Source organism: Zootoca vivipara, chromosome 3 (assembly GCF_963506605.1).
Source record: "Zootoca vivipara chromosome 3, rZooViv1.1, whole genome shotgun sequence".
NCBI classification, from domain to species: domain Eukaryota; kingdom Metazoa; phylum Chordata; class Lepidosauria; order Squamata; family Lacertidae; genus Zootoca; species Zootoca vivipara.
The window spans coordinates 59501948-59519999 of NC_083278.1; the positions used below are offsets into that span (position 1 = coordinate 59501948).

An 18052-nucleotide genomic window follows, 5' to 3' on the forward strand; every position below is an offset into this window, starting at 1 on the left:
GAGGTTGAGGAAGCCTGGTTTATATGAAGATTTCACAGTGATTTAGGAACGGGATTTGATTCCCAAATTAGGTTTTGAGCCTCCAGTACCAACCAAACATTTTCTCTAACCCCAAACCATCTGTGACTATAAGGTACACAGCACCATGGGTATCTGCATGGCAAGGAAAACATTGACTAAAGCACAGACAGATGAGTCAAGGCAGTGGTCCAAACACTAATCTGAAGAGGAAACATGTAACTAAGCATCCTAGCTGAACTGGGGCAAAGGTTTCCCCCCCAGTACTAAACGTCACAGCATTATAGTAAACTGCTTTGAGGTGTGCTTTTTTTTCTTACAACCTACCGATATATGAATTTGATTAAACAAGATAAATAAGCAAAAATAGTACTGTAAAACTGTAACGGATCAGAACATCATCTGGTATTCTCCCCCTGCAATAAAGCTAGATCCAGGCCAAGCAAGTAGCTCTAATTATCCTGACTAGAGTATTAGCAATATCCCAGTTTATAGCCAGGTCAGAGGGGAGCGAGACTATGCATGAATGAAGATGCCATGTGCATTTATTTCTAAAAATGCAGTAGTTCCTCTGTGTTGTTATTCTATTAAATTATGGTTCATGTCAAAGCCAACAGCCTAATTTCCTCTTTAGATATTGGCTATGAGAATATGATCAACACAATGCTCAGAGACCTCTTCAAATTACTGGTAGCTTGTGTGGCAGAACCCACAGAATCCATCTCTAGAGTTGGGTGCTCGTGTATCAGGTAATGTGGCTTTCATTTCTATATTCATTTTACACATGGGGGGGAGGGCACACAATTAGACATGAAACACTAATGTGAAAGTTAAAATTACCACTAGTTAAAGAAGGTATGGGTTCTAAAGCCTTCTGCAGAAAACGACAGAAAATTATTCTTTGCCAACTCAAAGTTCAGACTTTGAAAGCACCTGTCTACCCAATAACTCTGCAGCTTTGAAAGCAGTTTTCATCACTTCCCTTCATACTTGAAGTATGGGGAGAAATACATTGGTTACTCCTTCAAACCTTACACAGGAAGTGCAAATAGAGCATGTTCAAGTGATGTTCCAAGGTGCCTCGATCTAAGCTTATATTATTGGGCTTCACTTGACTCTTCATAGATCTACATCAATAAGGAAAGCCATTTTGGCTTTTGAGCTAATCCCAGTTTTGCAATCATGTTGTGAAATGGTTATTTGCTGGTTATCTGCTTCATGGTCTTTTCCCTTATCTATAGATATGTTCTAGTGACAGCTGGCCCTGTTTTTACAGAAGAAATGTGGAGGCTGGCATGCTGTGCGCTGCAGGATGCCTTCTCAGCAACCCTTGAACCAGTGAAGGTATCACTTGCATTTAACTAGGTGCCGCAAGCATCCCTGCTAATATGCGGCTACTATTTTCTTAGACTGTTGCTCTCATCTATGATTACTTAGATAGCAAACACCTTGGAAGGGGGGGGAGCATTTGTTGTTTGAACTAGCATCTCTGTGTGGGTGGTGTATAAGCAGACAGCACTTTGGGAAAGCGGCTCAACCATCACAGAAATTTTGATGGCTTATGGTCTCTACTCATATGGAGAGAAAAAACCATCTCTGCATAAGCTCAGGCAGGAGCTTGAAGTTAGCTCCACACACACTTAAGTTGATCCAATAAACGGGGTACAACCTGTGCATTGCCCATTCTAGTGGGCACTTCCAGACTGTCACTAGTGAGCACTTTAGAAAAATAACACACAAGTGAGCTTTTTTTTTTTAAAAAAAAGTTGAAACTACATGATGATGAAAGTACACCAGGTTCATCAATTAGGTATGTGTGCGAGAGAGAAAGAAACTGATGTCAGCCCAGGGGTCAGCAAACTTTTTCAGCAGGGGGCCAGTCCACTGTCCCTCAGACTTTGTGGGGGGCTGGACTATATTTTTTGGGGGGGATGAACAAATTCCAATGCCCCACAAATAACCCAGAGATGCATTTTAAATAAAAGGACACATTCTACTCATGTAAAAACACACTGATTCCCAGACCGTCCGTGGGCCAGATTTAGAAGGCGATTGGGCCGGATCCGGCCCCCGGGCCTTAGTTTGCCTACCCATTTATTTAATTCAACCCTATTGGCTGCTTAGCATTCAGAATACACACTGAACATCTGATGCTGTTTCTCTGCAGAATCTGTTGGGCTATTTCCACAGCGGCTCTGAAAACTTCAGTGGGGATGCTTGTGAGGTGAAAGTAGCAGCCCCTTCCCTCTCTCCTAGTGCTGAAGCTGAATATTGGAGAATACGGGCCATGGCTCAACAGGTAAAGACTTTGAGAGATATAATGAGCAAAATGGATATTAAGTTAAACCTAGGCACTGGTGCAGGCTTAACACTTCTACAGTAATCAGTTGGATTCGCATGCTTAACTATGACTGGATTGTTTCCTGTGGGCTTTGCTTTTACAAACAGTTCATGGTGAGGTTTCTTAATTGCTTTAAGCTGTCTTTTTTATACAATTTCAATTAAGGAACAGTCAGGTATTCATGTCAACATTAATTAAGCATTTTAAGATGGCTAGGCCTGATGCACCTTCGTTTAGTGAATGCTTCTTCTCTTGCCAAGTTGACAATCTTTGGATGGGCTAGACCATGAAACGTTTTTCTAATGAAACCTAGTCTTCCTTTTTTTTCCTCTCACATGAAACTAACTATTTCACTCAGTAGTGGGTTTAGCTGAGCAGAGAGCATCACTTGCTGTGCTGGGTGTTGCCACTTTTAGAATTCCATTTACATTCCTGGGTTAAGGATATATAAAGAACTGCCTTGTACCAAATGAGGCCTTCAACCCATCTAACCCCCTTGCTGCCTGCTCCGTGTTGTGAATGGTTGCAGTTTACAAGCTCCTACCCCTTTTACACAGTTCTGCTGTGGAAATTCCAGAGCCTGGGCTTGGGACATCTACATGTGCAAATTGTGTGCTCTGCTGCTGTGTTATGTCTCCTTCCTGAATTGGCCCAGGGCTTTAGCAAGTTGGTATACTTTGTTTTTATAGGTGTTCATGTTAGACACACAGTGCTCCCCCAAAACGCCAAACAACAAAGAAGGGTTTGAGCATGCTCAGTCCTGTGTGCTTATCATTGAGTTGCCTCCTGACAAGAAACCCAATGGCCATACGCAGAAAAGGTAAGGTGACTTGTTTATTACAAGACCCAGAGGGCAAAGCAAGACATGAGACCAGGTGCAGGGAATAAAGTGAAAGTCTGCACATCTACTTAAATCTGGGCAGATTTGTTTCTCGTGGCAAAGCATGAAAGGCAATCCATGCTGACCCTCAAGGGGCAATTTTTCTCATCCTGTCATCCCTGTCTTGACTCAAGCTAAACGCTTGACATGATTGGCCATGTTGAACACTCACATTGGTCCCAGTAGCTTGCATTAGATACAGGCCATCATTGCAGATCTTAGACTCCCATCTGTAATGCAGAATACAAACCAGTGACAGTATTTGGGGAAAGGGAAGGATACGTAGGAAAACACAGTTTCACGAGCAGTTATTGCAGAAAGCCACCAGCTCTTAAATCTGAATTGCTATACAGTGGTACCTCGGTTTATGAACACAATTGGTTCCGGAAGTCTGTTCATAAACTGAAGCGTTCATAAACTGAAGCGAACTTTCCCATTGAAAGTAATGGAAAGTGGATTAATCTGTTCCAGACGGGTCCGCGGAGTACTTAAACTGAAGCGTTCATAAACTGAAGCATGGGTGTAATTGGTTCCAGAAGTCTGTTCATAAACTGAAGCGTTCATAAACTGAAGCGAACTTTCCCATTGAAAGTAATGGAAAATGAATTAATCCGTTCCAGATGGGTCCACGGTGTTCATAAACCGAAAATTCATAAACCGAGGTGTTCATAAACCGAGGTTCCACTGTAATTATTATTAAAGGCATTTTGTAACAACAGTGAGCAACATTTTAGGAATATATATAAGCATTCTCTTTCTGGGTCAGATCTAGCCCCAGCACTCTGTTTTGTAGCCAGATGCCTTACCAAATGATGTTGAATTGATGTTTGCCTCTGTTGCATGTCTGGCCATCAGTTGCACTGCCTCTGTTCATTCAGCTGGCATGGTTAATAGTTGTTGTTAGGTCTCTCTTTCACGGCTGGGAGATGGTCAAGAATAGGGGTGGAAGGAAGATGCACCGCCTCTTCTACAGCTGTGCAAACTGTCTCCCTCCCTGCCCCCCCCAATGCTTCCAGAGGGCTTGTCGTGACTGATTTTGGAAGTTCTTTAGAGTTGCTTCAGCCTCCTCTTCTCCCCCTGAACTGCAGTAGCAAAGCAAGTGTCAGCTACAAGGTTTGCAGCATATAGTGTGGAAGATGAGGGACACAGGAAGAAGGTGCCTTATATTGAGTCAGAGCATTGTTCCATCTACACTGAATGGCCTTGGCTCTCCACATTCTCAGGGGCTTCTCCCATCCTAACCTGGGATTGAACAGGGGATTAAACCGAGCACCTTCTGCATGTGAAGCATGTGCTGTAGCATTGAGCTACAACTGTTCCCCTGGGGTTTTTCTGCTATAACGATTTTATAGCCTAGTCACTCTTGAGCCAGAGAAAATAATGTTCATGCTGCCCATGTTGTGCCTCCACAGAAAACACCATGATAAAAAATAGGTGTTGTATGAAGGGGACCTTACTGCCTAATTTGTTTTAGCAGCTTGATCCATAGTAAAGTATGGCTGCTCCCTGTTGATAAGGCTTGCTGCAACAGTGAGTTGTTTGTTTGTTTGCTTGCTTGCTTGCTTGCTTGCTTGCTTGTGCCTGTCTTGCATGCACAGCTCTGTAACCATGCTGGCCTTTTGTAGAGTTCCTCTTTTCCTATCTGATTTTCTTTCCTTTCTTTTTTTTAAATGCCGCCCATCAATCCACAGGAAGCTTGGGTAAGGGAGCATTTCAGCCTAATGCAAAATACAAACTAAAGTCCTTGATTTAATATCTATTCTCTTCCACAGAAAATACCGTTTTAGCTAGGCTGTCCTAGGAATAAAAGAAACTGCTGTTTGCCAACTGCTTAGGTTAAAAGGTTGCATGTTCCACCCCCTCCCAATTCTCAGGCTGGTTTTTGCAAAGAATTGGGCCAGTGCAGCTGCAACTGCTTGATGTGCTGGAACCTCTGTCTGAAATGTTCTTGGAATGGGAGGTTTCACTCCCACAAGAAAGTTCATGTGTATAGTCCCCTCACCAGTGTTGTGTGAGTGCATGAAATATGGGGGAATTCTCCCACCCCCATGCACAATGCTGGCACTTTTCAATATGTCACTGTATGATTTGCATGCACTTTAAACGGGAAACACAATCCCAGAGCCACTTGCACCACTGAGCTGAAGTACGCATGCAGCTGTGGCACAACACTTTGGACAGACATCAGCTTCTGCCTTGAGAATTTCTATAGTGGGTCACTTTTGATGAGGCCCATAATATGAATGCCAGAGTGCAGCCACTAGGGAGTGTCACAGGACAAGAGAAGGGATATATTTTTCAAGGATGTGGGCAGAAATGGAAAGGCCTGGGGCTGGGGGAAGAGATTCAAGCTCAGAAAACAAATGGCAATCTATTTCAAGGTAGCTACGGTACATTTCCATGAGGTTGACTGAATGCAGAACAAACCAATTTGTTTGTCTTCATTCATGCTCAAACAATATATTCTCCACATGAAAATGCTAGCTTTGTGTTCCTAATTACTGCTGCAATCCTATGCATTGTTATTCCGAAGTAACTCATTGGTACTTATTCCCAGGTAATTGAGTTTATGACTGCAGCCAAAGACTTAACCTTTTATTTTCTTTATGCACACAAAATAGAGAATAGCACACTGTCCAGGCCATCATCTGACCCATATCTATAAACTTACTCATGGTGGTAAATAGGCCAAATATCCACTATGGCTTGAATGTTTGGCCTTTCAGTCATATTCTTTGGTGCAATACCAAGGTACATCCAGTTTTTCCCTGATAAATTCCCTTAATAGAAACCCTGGGATGTTGTTCACTTTCCTCCATTTTCAAATAATGTTTTGTTTAATGTTACATTGCTATAATAATGAATTATCCATGTTACAAAACACATTATATTAATGTATAAATGGAAGACTAACATAAATGTTGAGGATTTTGCATGATAATTCTTTAAAGCAAATATGGTGAAATATACTCGGAGTCGAGAGTGAATTTCATGCTCTTTATTCAGCTCATAGTCATCAAGGAGAAGAGAAGACGAATGGCTCTTTTCCCAAAACCATCTGCTTATATACATTATTTACACAATGGGCCTTGCGTGATTGGCTACTTCAGGGCTACACCTGTGGGCCAATTATATTGTGGATTGACTTCTGCCTGCAGCCTGATTGGCTGCTCCTACAGGCCAATCAGGTAGCAGATTCACTTCTGCCAGCCGCCTGATTGGCTGCTCCAGCAGGCCAATCAGGTTGCGGATTCACTTCCACCTGGAGTTGGATTGGGTAGCTCCCGCTGATTCTGAATCCTATTGTTCTAGGATTCAGCTCAGTACATAACATATGGGGAACCTATCGCCCTTCAGGCGTTGCTGGACTGCAACTCCCATCATCCCTGAGTGTCAGCTATCTCGGCTAGGACTGTTGGGACTTGAGAGTCCAGTGGCGTGTGGAGGGGCACAGGTTTCCCAAACCCTAATGTCAAGGAATATGTCTTCTTGGAGGAAAGGTGGCATATTAATATAATAAATAAAAACATTTTAATTTGCTGGGAGTGTTAAATTCGGTTTGGGTCAAAACTGTAGGAGAACGCAGAGAAAAAATGGATTGTGCATGTTGCCTGGACAAATATTGATCCATAGCAGCCTTTCCCAACTTGGTGCCCTCCAGGTGTTCTGGACTACAGTCCACATCAGCCCCAAACAACATTGCCAATAGCAATTATAGGAATTATAGTCCAGAATATCTGGAACAGTACCTGGTTAAGGAAGGTTGGCACAGAGATGGTGTTTTGGGGGATTTTTTTGTAAGTAGCTATCATAATGATTATGATATAGTTATAAATTCACCACCTGGAGTTCCTTGGAGGAGCAGTAGGATATAAATTTAAGTGATGTAAAAAATATTATTGAGATACTCAGTCTGTTTGTCATTCCTTCCCCAACCCCTTCCACCTTTTGGCTGCATGAAGTATCCCTTTCCGAACAATTGTAGTGAGCCTGCTGTCCCACCAAGTGCTGCTGCAGAATTTGTACGATATTTTGTTGGAAGAGTTTGTGAAAGGGCCCTCGCACTCTGAAGAGAAGGCTGCGCACCAACCACCGGAAACTAAACTGGCAGGCTTCCTCAGGTACATTTCTATGCAGAACTTGGCTGTCATCTTTGACTTGCTGCTGGATTCCTACCGGACAGCCAGAGAGTTTGATACGAGGACTGGCCTGAAGTGCCTGCTCAAAAAGGTCTCTGGCATTGGCGGAGCTGCCAACTTGTACCGCCAGTCGGCGATGAGCTTCAACATTTACTTCCATGCCTTGATCTGTGCTATTATGACCAACCAGGAAAACATGACTGCAGAGCAGGTGAAGAAAATCCTCTTTGAAGATGACGAAAGAAGCACCGATTCATCCCAGCAGTGCTCTTCGGAAGACGAAGACATTTTTGAAGAGACAGCCCAAGTAAGCCCTCCAAGGGGGAAGGAGAAGAGGCAGTGGAGAGCCAGGCTGCCGTCTCTGAGTGTCCAGCCTGTCAGCAATGCAGACTGGGCTTGGTTAATCAAAAGGCTTCATAAGCTCTGCATGGAGTTATGCAACAACTATATTCAAATGCATCTGGATTTGGAAAGCAGCGCCGATGAGCTCCCGGTCTTCCGAGGGGACCCCTTCTTCATCCTTCCGTCCTTCCAATCTGAAACATCCACCCCATCTACCGGAGGGCTCTCTGGGAAGGACACCCCTTCGGAAGATGACAAAAGCCAAATTAGGGATTCCCTAATGGAGAATGTCACTCCCAAAGGAGGAAGTGGAGATCTACTGCTGCTTCCGCCCTTGAGCCCCAAAACAGAGAAGAAAGACCAAGGCAGGAGAAAAGAGTGGTGGGAGAGCGCTGGCAACAAAATCTACACCATCGCCACAGACAAAACTATATCGAAGCTCATGACAGAATATAAGAAAAGGAAACAGCAGCATAACCTGGCCACTTTTGCCAAAGAGATGAAAGTCGACAAGAAAGGGGACCCGCTAAGCATGAGAGGGCCAGATTCCCCCCTCCCACAAAGGCCTCAAAATCTGGTTGATCAGGGCCAAATGAGGCACTCCTTCAGTGCAGGGCCAGAGATTTTGAGACAGGAGAAGAGGTCACGCTCTGGGTCAACGGTCAGTTCACTCAACATATCTGTCCGGGATGGTGAGGCGCAAATACAGGTAAGAAAACAGGCCGATGGAGAAACTTAAAATGGAAGAAAAAATGCCTTTTCAATTGCGGTAGTTGTTTTCCTTGTTTGGGATTAAGTAGAAAGCAGGTCTTCCGGAAATACGCATTCATTATTGTAGAATATCACACAGTTGTGCTTGCAGGGGCAGCCTTAAACATTGGGCACTTGGGGTAAAATATTAAGGTGTCCCATACAGCCACACCCACCTGCCCACTGATCCTTGCAACCTGTGGGCCAGAGCAGCCCATTATACCCCATGTTCTATCAAGCCTTAGGTTCTTTGTGAGTTTCTTATGGTAACTTCCAGCCTCAACAGAGAGTTTGTGACAATAGCTTGGCTTATCCAGTACTTTCCATTGCCACCCCTTGCCTTTCTTTTAGTTTTTCATCTTAGCGTGTTTGCCACACCAGCTACTCCTTCATGCATCTCGGCCTTACCAAAATGAATCATATGCATGGTGAACCAAGATGGCTTGGGGTGGAAAAGTTAATTATAGGACCAGCCCTCGGTGTCAGGCTGTGTTTTGAACTTTAAAGACTTTTTCATTGGGCAACTTAAGTTTGATGCTGAGGTTTTTCAGAAATTACTTCATATTTACATTATGAGCTATATTCTTCGTGATGTTTTTACACAGCTATAGTTACAGATTTCCTCTCTCCCTGTATCGTTTTAGGCATGGACCAACATGGTATTGACAGTTCTTAACCAGATTCAGGCCCTTCCAGACCAGATCTTCACAGCTCTCCAGCCAGCTGTGTTCCCTTGCATCAGTCAGCTGACTTGCCATGTGACTGACATTCGAGTTCGCCAGGCTGTGAGAGAATGGTTGGGCAGAGTGGGCAGAGTGTACGACATTATTGTGTAGTAGACACTGGATGCAGTACCCACTAGAGAATGAATTGAAGGCATACAAATATAAAGTGCAGTTACTGAAGCGATGAGGTAACTGTCTATTTGCTGGTAATTAGAAACTGGCAACATCTGTCCCATGCCGTTAACTGCTTAAGAGCACCGTTCACTCTTGCTCATGCCTACAAGAGCATGTGGTAACCACAGTGTGCTTATACATCAAGTATCCCAAAATAATACAGTATATTAAATCTGAAAATGCTGTTTTAAGTCAGGCTGATATATGAAAACTCAGTATATTGATGTTGCATATTTTTCAAAGAGTAAAGTATTTCTCCGTAGGGAAATGGCAGTGAAATGAAGGTAGCACAAAATGGAAACCTTCACAAAAGTAGGCTAGACAAGAAACAACCAAACTGAGTACCTATTTTCACAAACCTTCAGTGTGGCATCAACATCTTCCCACTCCAGTGCAATTTGGACTTCAGAAAATCAAAGAGCTTGCATTCAGAATGAGTACAAGAGATGCATAGATATATTTAGTATAGAACCTTTTTGTGCCCCCAAAACTGGCAGACTGACATTTGAAAGTATCTTAATTAAAAAAAAATACAGTGAGCTGTTTCAATAAATTGTTCATGTAAAACATGACACGAAAAACAGATGATCCAAATTCCAGAACTGATACATTTTCAAAATTCACAGTGCACATTTCATTTTCTATCGCACACCAGGGTTGTGGTGAGAATCAGCCGTGCAATGGCTTCTGAGCCATTTTTCATGTGATTTTGTGACATCCTAGATGTCGATGCAGTATGGTGTGATATGGCAAGAGCAGCTTGCCTGGTGGAGCATCGATGTTGCTGACCAAGAGGAGGGACGAGCAACTGTGTAGTTGGGGCTGTGCTGCCACACAGCCCTTATCACACCTTTCCTCTTCCTCCCAGAAGTGATAGCAACACCCCTACTGGAAGGCTGTTCCTGCAGTTCTGCCCCACTGGGGGAAGGACTGTTATGCTATGGTGCTGGAAGCTGTCTAGGGACAAAATAGTTAATCCTGTATAGGAAAACACTTGCCAAAAGCCATAGACTTCTAAGAGGTTTCGCCTCCTTTGATGTCAACCCAAAGGTCTTCAAGTAAGGGAAAAGATCATAAATATGACTACAGAAAACAAAACATAAAGCTGCAACTTGCCTGTTTTCTACAGCAGCTGCCTTGTCCCATTCCTACATTGTAGGTGAACATGTCGTAAGCTTGACTACTGCCCCAGAATTCCCTCTGTGGCCGCCTCAATTTGTTTTACCTTTCTTCTCCATGAAAAGAAATAAAACAATAATGTAGGTTTGGAAGGTGGCACCCATTTTATGCTCTTATCTATCCTGTGAGGCTGCTTAGTTTGAGAAAAGGGTAAAGCAGCCTTCATATCGGAATAGGGATTTGAACGGGGACCTTTCGAGTCTAGCATCGTTCACTCTCCAACCTGGTCCTCTTAAATCCACTTCCTTTATCCAAGCTGTCTAGCATACACCGCTAAATATATAGTCTATTAATTAGAAAAGAACCCATAAAATATGGGCGTGGCCTCCTTTATTTATACGCCACAGTTATATGTTGCCTATCTCCCACTGCATTCAAGGTGGTTCGTAGTTTTGAAAAATTGCTTGCATTTTAATCGGTATGATGCAAAAGCGAAAGGGGACACAGAAAGCAGAGAAAAATAAATGCATTCAAGTACTCTGTGGGACAGTTCTATGCAAGGACAAACCAAGTGGTAGATGTTCCTAGGCTAGCTGAAAGAGTAGAACTTGCTGTCCCAGCTCTGCTTCTGGTGCAGAATGGTGAATGATGAGAGCAGCTCCTGTAGGGGAGGAGTCAACTGGGTTTGGTCCTAGACAAGCATATGGAGAGAGGACTTGTTGCCAACCCACCCAAGTGATAGCTGGCCTCATCCAACATAGGAGGCCTCACATCTTAATTATTTCTAAAACACAACAGCTAACTCTCAAATCGATTTGGCACATGGGCCCATACACATGTCCATCACATATCCAGGGGATCAGACAGTCTTGTCAATGGTGACCTCAAAAACAGGGTGCACAGATTGCAAGGCTGATGCAACTATACAGGTAACCCTTGCAAGAGCAGGTATTTTTTTTTAAGGACCCCCACAAAATAATGCGTGATCTTAGGGTCACTTGTAATGTCAAAGAAGACGATGCTGAGGACAACTTTTGGATGGCACATCACAGCCTCTCATGTCAGCCCTGAATATTGGTCTCATTAATTGAACTGAAAAGGTGTGAGTCTTCATCAGCCTGATTTATGATGCATTGCAGTTTGCCTTGGACAAAAATTCCCTTACTCCTCCCTCTTTGTTTGTATGTTAAATGAATGGGAGACTATGAATGTACACAATCTAACAGCTGCTGAATCCTTGTAACTATGTTATGGAATTCTTTGTCAAAGAAGCTGCTACTGTGCCCGAATTTGATTGTTTTGTTCTTTTTTCCATTTTCCATTTAAATATGCAGTGTTTCTATGGCTCTTTGTGAAGTTGGAATTTTTTAGGGGAATGTTTTCAAGTGATGCACGCCTACATTGTTTGTTAGTTGGATTTTATATGCAATTCTAGCTTGTCCCTGTAAGCATCTATTTAACAGAGTCATTAAATAGAGAGAGAGATATACAACACTCAGGATTTCTGCATCTGTTCTACTGAATGCCAAAAATAGTAATTCCTGGATTGCTAACAGAGAGGTCCCCCACCCCCTGTACAATGAAGTATATGTTACATGTGAACCAATATTGTGAATTGCACATGTTAAGAAGATAAGTATGGCATGACAAGATTTTTACGGTCATTATTACAGGAAAGACAAAAGTGGACTATTGTTACGGTACTTTTCTTAAGGAGCTGAGGCAGTACAGCCACCAACTGCAGAAGCATAGCTGCCAAGACTCCCGCTGAAAAATGCGGGATCAGCAGTGGCGCAGCACTGGAAGTTGCTTCTATGCATGTCCGGACATGCGCAGAAGCGACTTCCGGTGCCACGCTACCCATGTCTGGGCACCGGAAATCGGGCGGCGCCAGGACCCAAAATGGAGCCTCCCTGGCAGGTAGGAAATCAAGGGGATTTTTACCAATCCGGGCTGCCAGCGGGAAACGGTTTAAAATATGGGGGTTTCCCACAAAAAACGGGAGACTTGGCAGCTATGTGCAGAAACCACCTTAAACCATTCCTGATTGTAGCTGCCCAGCAGATAAGGATGTTTACCCCACATTGCAACCATCCTCTCTCTTTGGATGCCAGAAGCAAAGCAAACCATATAAGCTGGCCTTCAACATAAAGGTATGGGAAGTTTTGGCTGGTGAGCAGGGTAGAACAGGATAGAAGCACCACATGGTGGGGATTGTCAAGGGGTTAAGCACTAGGCAGAACAAACGGAAACTCACTTTGGTGACTTAAGATAACACAGTAGCATTGTTAGGAGTGGAAGTGGTCTGGACTTTTCGGCTGACCTTGAAAACCTGCTATAGCCTTAGGTGATAATGAAATAAACTGCACAGACTCAGAAGGCAAATGTCAAATCAGCCATGAACCACAAAGGCAAGTCTTATGTCCCTTTTGAGCTTCCTTCTCTGCCAGCAAAAGGCTTCCCAGTCACGTTCAGTGGAAGGAGACACTTGATAAGCTCACTGGCCAAGTTGCACCTTCTGCTGCTATGAACTAGAAAGTTCTTATGAGGAAAGAGTTACATATGCATGGTTGACCTTGCAAGGCACCCATGCATCTGGGGACTGACTCCTCTAGTGCACATGGCAAGGCATAGGAACTCATTGAACCTTTGCTTTCTCCCACCCAACCTCAAAACAGGGAATCTTGGGCAATCAAGTGCCAATAAGCCTGCACCGTTTCACAATGAAAAGCTCCTGTGATTGTATAAAGTGGCACACATTATTATTATTATTATTATTATTATTATTATTATTATTAAAAAATGTATTAGTTGCCCTCCACCAGTAAGTCCCAGAGCATGTTACAACAATTTAAAATTCAGAATTAAAAACCGTTAAAACAAATTAAGAGCCAGAGGAATAGGGTGAGTCCTGAAAACAAATATCTCAGGTGTCAAAGGCCAGGGGGCAGAGGATGGAACTTGTACATTACAAAAATCAGAGTGGCAGCCCTGTGTCAGGCTTGCTCCTCCACCTCTATTCCGTGTAGTGCAACTTTTCTCATGTCCAGTGATCTCTGTTGTACAAGTATTTTTCTGCTAAGACCTGGGAGCAAAACTGAGAAAATGCTGTGAGTAGCAAGATATGGGCAGGGTGTGATACAAGTCAGAAGGAGAAGACTTAGAACAGGGCTATCGTATTGGATCTTGTTTGTTCGTCTAAATATAGTTCTGCCCACACAGAACACTCCATCTTAACTAAAATGGAAAAGATGCTGTACTACAGAACTGCAACGTCATTCCTAGAGCAACGAAGCTGCTTATTTATATGGCAAGAGTCTCTTCCAACAATGGTTACTGTCTACCATTTGAGATACAGTGCCAAGCTAAATGGATAGAAACCACTTTTCTATTTATTGCTATGAAGTGAAAGCCCCAAAGGACTGTTTGTTCTCTTATGCCAAAGATACGACTCACTCAAAAGTGAATATTACAACAAAATTGACTTGGCTTTCATTATGGAGCCTTGCTCCATTTCACAAATAGGTAGAAAATCACAGGAATCCAAAATGTATTGAAGGCTACCCAGCCTTTTTTGCTCTTTAAGATGGTTGTAGCTGTTTGCAAGCATAGTTCACAAAGCACTGAAGGCCTGCAATTTGGGAGGAGGTTGGTAGGTAAAAATGACCAGGAAAGATGCAGTGGAGCAATGGATGTTCCCCTTGGTTCAATGTCAGTGCGCTCTGTATAAACAGAGTGGCCATATAGAGTCAGCATATGCCTACACAACTATGAATATATGTTATTAAACTTTCCTTGAATCCTGCCCCATCTTTCCTTGTGATGTTAAATTAAAATGACTTCCCTAGTCCCCTTTCCTCTTTTCCTTGTGAAACAGATTTGTTCCGTTTCCCTCCTCCCTCTGTCTATGTTGAACAGTCCGTTGTAAACCACTTTACAAAATGTATTTTGTGTATATTTTGTTCAAAGGGAATTCTTAAAGGAAGATATTTTAAAACAAATAAACTATTTATGTTGCTCGTGTTGTAGAATAAAGTAAATCCAAAATTCAACTACTTGGAGGTGTGTGTTGTTTTTGCCTTATCAGCAACGGGGAGCATATTATGCGGCAGATATATATATATATATATAGCTGATGCAAGGAACTTATTCTCCGTCTCTGGCACACGCTGAGACAGACGAACACTCAGAAAGATGACCACCACAGAAAAAAAACCACGGTTCTCATTGTTTGTGAACACCCACAGGAAGAATGCATTGGCTTTGGATGGGCTGATTGACAAGGAGCACTGCCAATATCCCACCTCCACCTCATTTCATTATAATCTTTAGTGTGCTTTTTTTCTCTCTGTGGCTTCTTACAGAGGAAAAGCGAGATGACAATCCATCCAACTGAAGCCATTTCTATGGCAGAGAGTTACTAGAGACCTGCTGGGAGGGATTATTTTGATAAACAGGAAGATGGGCAAAAGCATTTTGGAAGCTTCTCAGTGGAAACATATTAATAACTGCATGAGATTATGGCTCTGGAAGTTTTGGGGGCTCAATCTTGGGAAGGCTGCACCCCACGCTTCCTAAGCAAACTTTGCCCTCTAGCTGTTTTTTTTTCGGACCACAACTCCCATCATCCCTAGCTAACAGGACCAGTGGTCAGGGATGATGGGAATTGTAGTCCCAAAACAGCTGGAGGGCCAAGTTTGGCCATGCCTGACCTAAAGCTTGTGCTATATATCACCATCATCTTTATCTATAGATTTCTCATCTGAGTGAGTTTGATTTTCTTTCTCTCCACCTAAGGACAACTTGACTTATGCAACTGCACTGTTCACACTCTGTTCAGAAGAGCAGTGCCCACTTTTCTTTACCGAAGGGAGGACCACACTGAATGAAGTCGTGCAAGAATATTATTCAGACAGGAAACCGAATTTGTAAACATATAAATGGAGGTCAGCGGAAGACGATGGGGTTGGCTGCTGACATTAAAGGGGTGCATCACTTAACTTGCTTCCCCTTTCCCACTTATATACAGTAGTTCCCTTTTTAAATTAAAAGGCATGTCAAGGTTAAAGTGCTTTCTAATGTGGCCCTTATGAGGTACTATTCTGTAGAGGGGGCCTCTGAAAACAATTGCAGATGTCAAGGACTCCCATAACAGAAGCAAAAAAAAAAGTTTCATCTCTGAGAAATCATTTGCATGGCTGAATACCCAGAGTAGCCAACAAGACTACACAGCATTTGATTTTCTTCTGGCTCATTCCCCGAGTGATTACTAATCTTCCTGACATTTCATTTTACAGCTTCTTCATATATTTTTCAAAGGCCCAGTGTAATTACGATAATCTAGTCTGCTGCCTTATGTTACAAAATCAATACAGTTTTACCCACTTGTCCCCTCTAAAAGTCCATGGCACCTCATTGTGGCTGCTCTCAGGCCTCGCGGGTGTGTCAGCAACTGCAGTGGACTGTCGAGAGCCGTGGTCTGTGAAGTGGATCACTCCCACGAAATGGAAGGTATTTGTATCAGGTTTCCTTTCTAGTTACACAAAGAACATTTGCGCTTCCTGCATCTGTTGGCTTGAGGTCAGAAAGTTTGTCATGGAAATAGCACTGATTAAAAATTTAGTAGTTCCAATTCCTTTTTTTAAAGAAAGAAAAAATCTCAAGGTTTAGGTCTCCTTCAGCAGGAACAGTGAGCTCATTAAAGAAGAAGAAAGGGGCTTGGAATAAAAAAATAATAATTCCCTGCTGTAACTTTCATTAATTAAGAAAGGAACAAAACTTCCCATTATCTAAAATTAATGAGACCACTTTGCCAAACCTTTTCGATCAATCCATATGTTTTGTTTTATTTATAACTTCCTTGTTATTGTCATTGCTAGAGTTGTCATATAAGGACCTACCCAAGCATCTGCAGAGCACCCCAGTGCACAAAATTTGTACCCAAAAACCTTATCATTTCAGCAACCAGATCAAAATAGAACAAACAACTTCTCAAGATGCGCTAGAGAAACCCCTGGTATTGAGTGACTTGCAAGTTCTACAGCTTTTATAAATGGAAGGGAATTTTAACTGTTTTAAGACTTACGTTTTCACCGAAACTCCTATTAACCACAGAAGCACCCATGCTTCGATATCAGCAAACCAACCAGGCAGTATCCCAGCAATATAAGGAAGTGAATTTGTTCAAGCTCCACTTTGGGTTCTCACAAAGGTTTTAGACTAAAAGACTTGATCTTTATAAAATCAAAATATAAAACAATACTTACAAGATAACAAGTCATGGTATGAGAGCCTTGAACATACACAGAAAAAGCACAATAGTGGCAGCTGCAATAAAGGATCTGTGGGAGCCATGGATTTCAGCTAGGGTGTTTTGCTCCTGCCTTCAGATTTGCCCTCTGATCCCGATCCTGGTTGCTCTTTAGTCAAGCTTGTTCTTGAACCCTTTCTCTTGGTTGCCCTCATATCTGATTATCCTTTGGTCCTGGCTCTGAGGCAGACTTTTGCCCATACCCCAACCCTGACAAAGATTGTGTCAAGACATGACACAAAAGGGAAAATGTGGCAGGGAGGGAAGAAGAAAACTTGAAAACAATTGTTGGATCACTCTAGATCAGGGGTCAGCAAACGTTTTCAGCAGGGGGTGAATCCACTGTCCCTCAGACCTTGTGGGGGGGCTGGACTATATTTGGGGGAGGATGAACAAATTCCTATGCCCCACAAATAACTCAGAGATGCATTTTAAAGAAAAGCACACATTCTACTCATGTAAAAACACCAGGAGGCCCCACAAATAACCCAGACATGCATTTTAAATAAAAGGACATATTCTACTCATGTAAAAACACGCTGATTCCCAGACCATCCACGAGCCGGATTGAGAAGGCGATTGGGCCACATACGGCCCCCGGGTCTTAGTTTGCCTACCCATGCTGATCTTGTGCATATCAATTCCACCAGAAATGATGGCACTCAAGTTCCACCTGCTCAAGCCGCTCCGCTCCAACACCAATCTTATTCACCATCCCTATATGTAAGAAGTACTACTTAAAAACATAAATAAAAGTAGTAGAAATACTTCTCTAACTGTTCAAACCAATCATCAGGAAAGGATGCATAATTATAGCAGAATATAAAAAAAAAACCATCTCCGGACTTGCTCAAGTCAGAATTTAGTCTTTGACAAATGAGAATATCTGAGCAGTAAACCTTTCCCTAATACACTAAGGCTGAAGGAACATTCTGTTATATGGAGAAGCAGAGTATCTGGACTTAATTCATAATTGCTTTCACACCATCTGCTTCTAGCTGTCATTTCCAGTTACCTACTCAGAGGGGTGCATTTTGAATAGCCTGGCAAGGATGCTCAGTTCTTGCAAGTTCCCACCAGCAATGGAGAGAGCAGAACCACTTCAAAAGCAAGATGTTCTTGCTATCTAGTGTTTGGGAGTCTAGTGCTAAATGCAACAATCATTTTGAAATATAACAGAAAGTAAGAAAGCATACTCCATGTAGCTAACCACGACATCTGGCTTGCTCCTCAGTACATCATGGTGCAGAGTAT

General features: G+C 42.7%; 1 protein-coding gene across 4 annotated transcripts in view; it reads left to right on the forward strand.

Annotated features, from left to right (window-relative positions):
- The window catches only part of ARFGEF3 (ARFGEF family member 3), a 70833-nt gene extending 59902 nt beyond the window's left edge, over positions 1-10931 (forward strand). For all 4 annotated transcript variants that reach the window (XM_035108881.2, XM_060272717.1, XM_035108883.2 and 1 more), the window contains exons 29-34: positions 653-767; positions 1260-1362; positions 2186-2317; positions 3049-3179; positions 7202-8429; positions 9115-10931. In XM_035108881.2, coding sequence (XP_034964772.2) covers positions 653-767; positions 1260-1362; positions 2186-2317; positions 3049-3179; positions 7202-8429; positions 9115-9306 — 1901 coding nt within the window. In that variant the 3' untranslated portion in view covers positions 9307-10931. The remainder of the gene's footprint in view (positions 1-652; positions 768-1259; positions 1363-2185; positions 2318-3048; positions 3180-7201; positions 8430-9114) is intronic.
- Positions 10932-18052: the final 7121 nt, after the last annotated feature.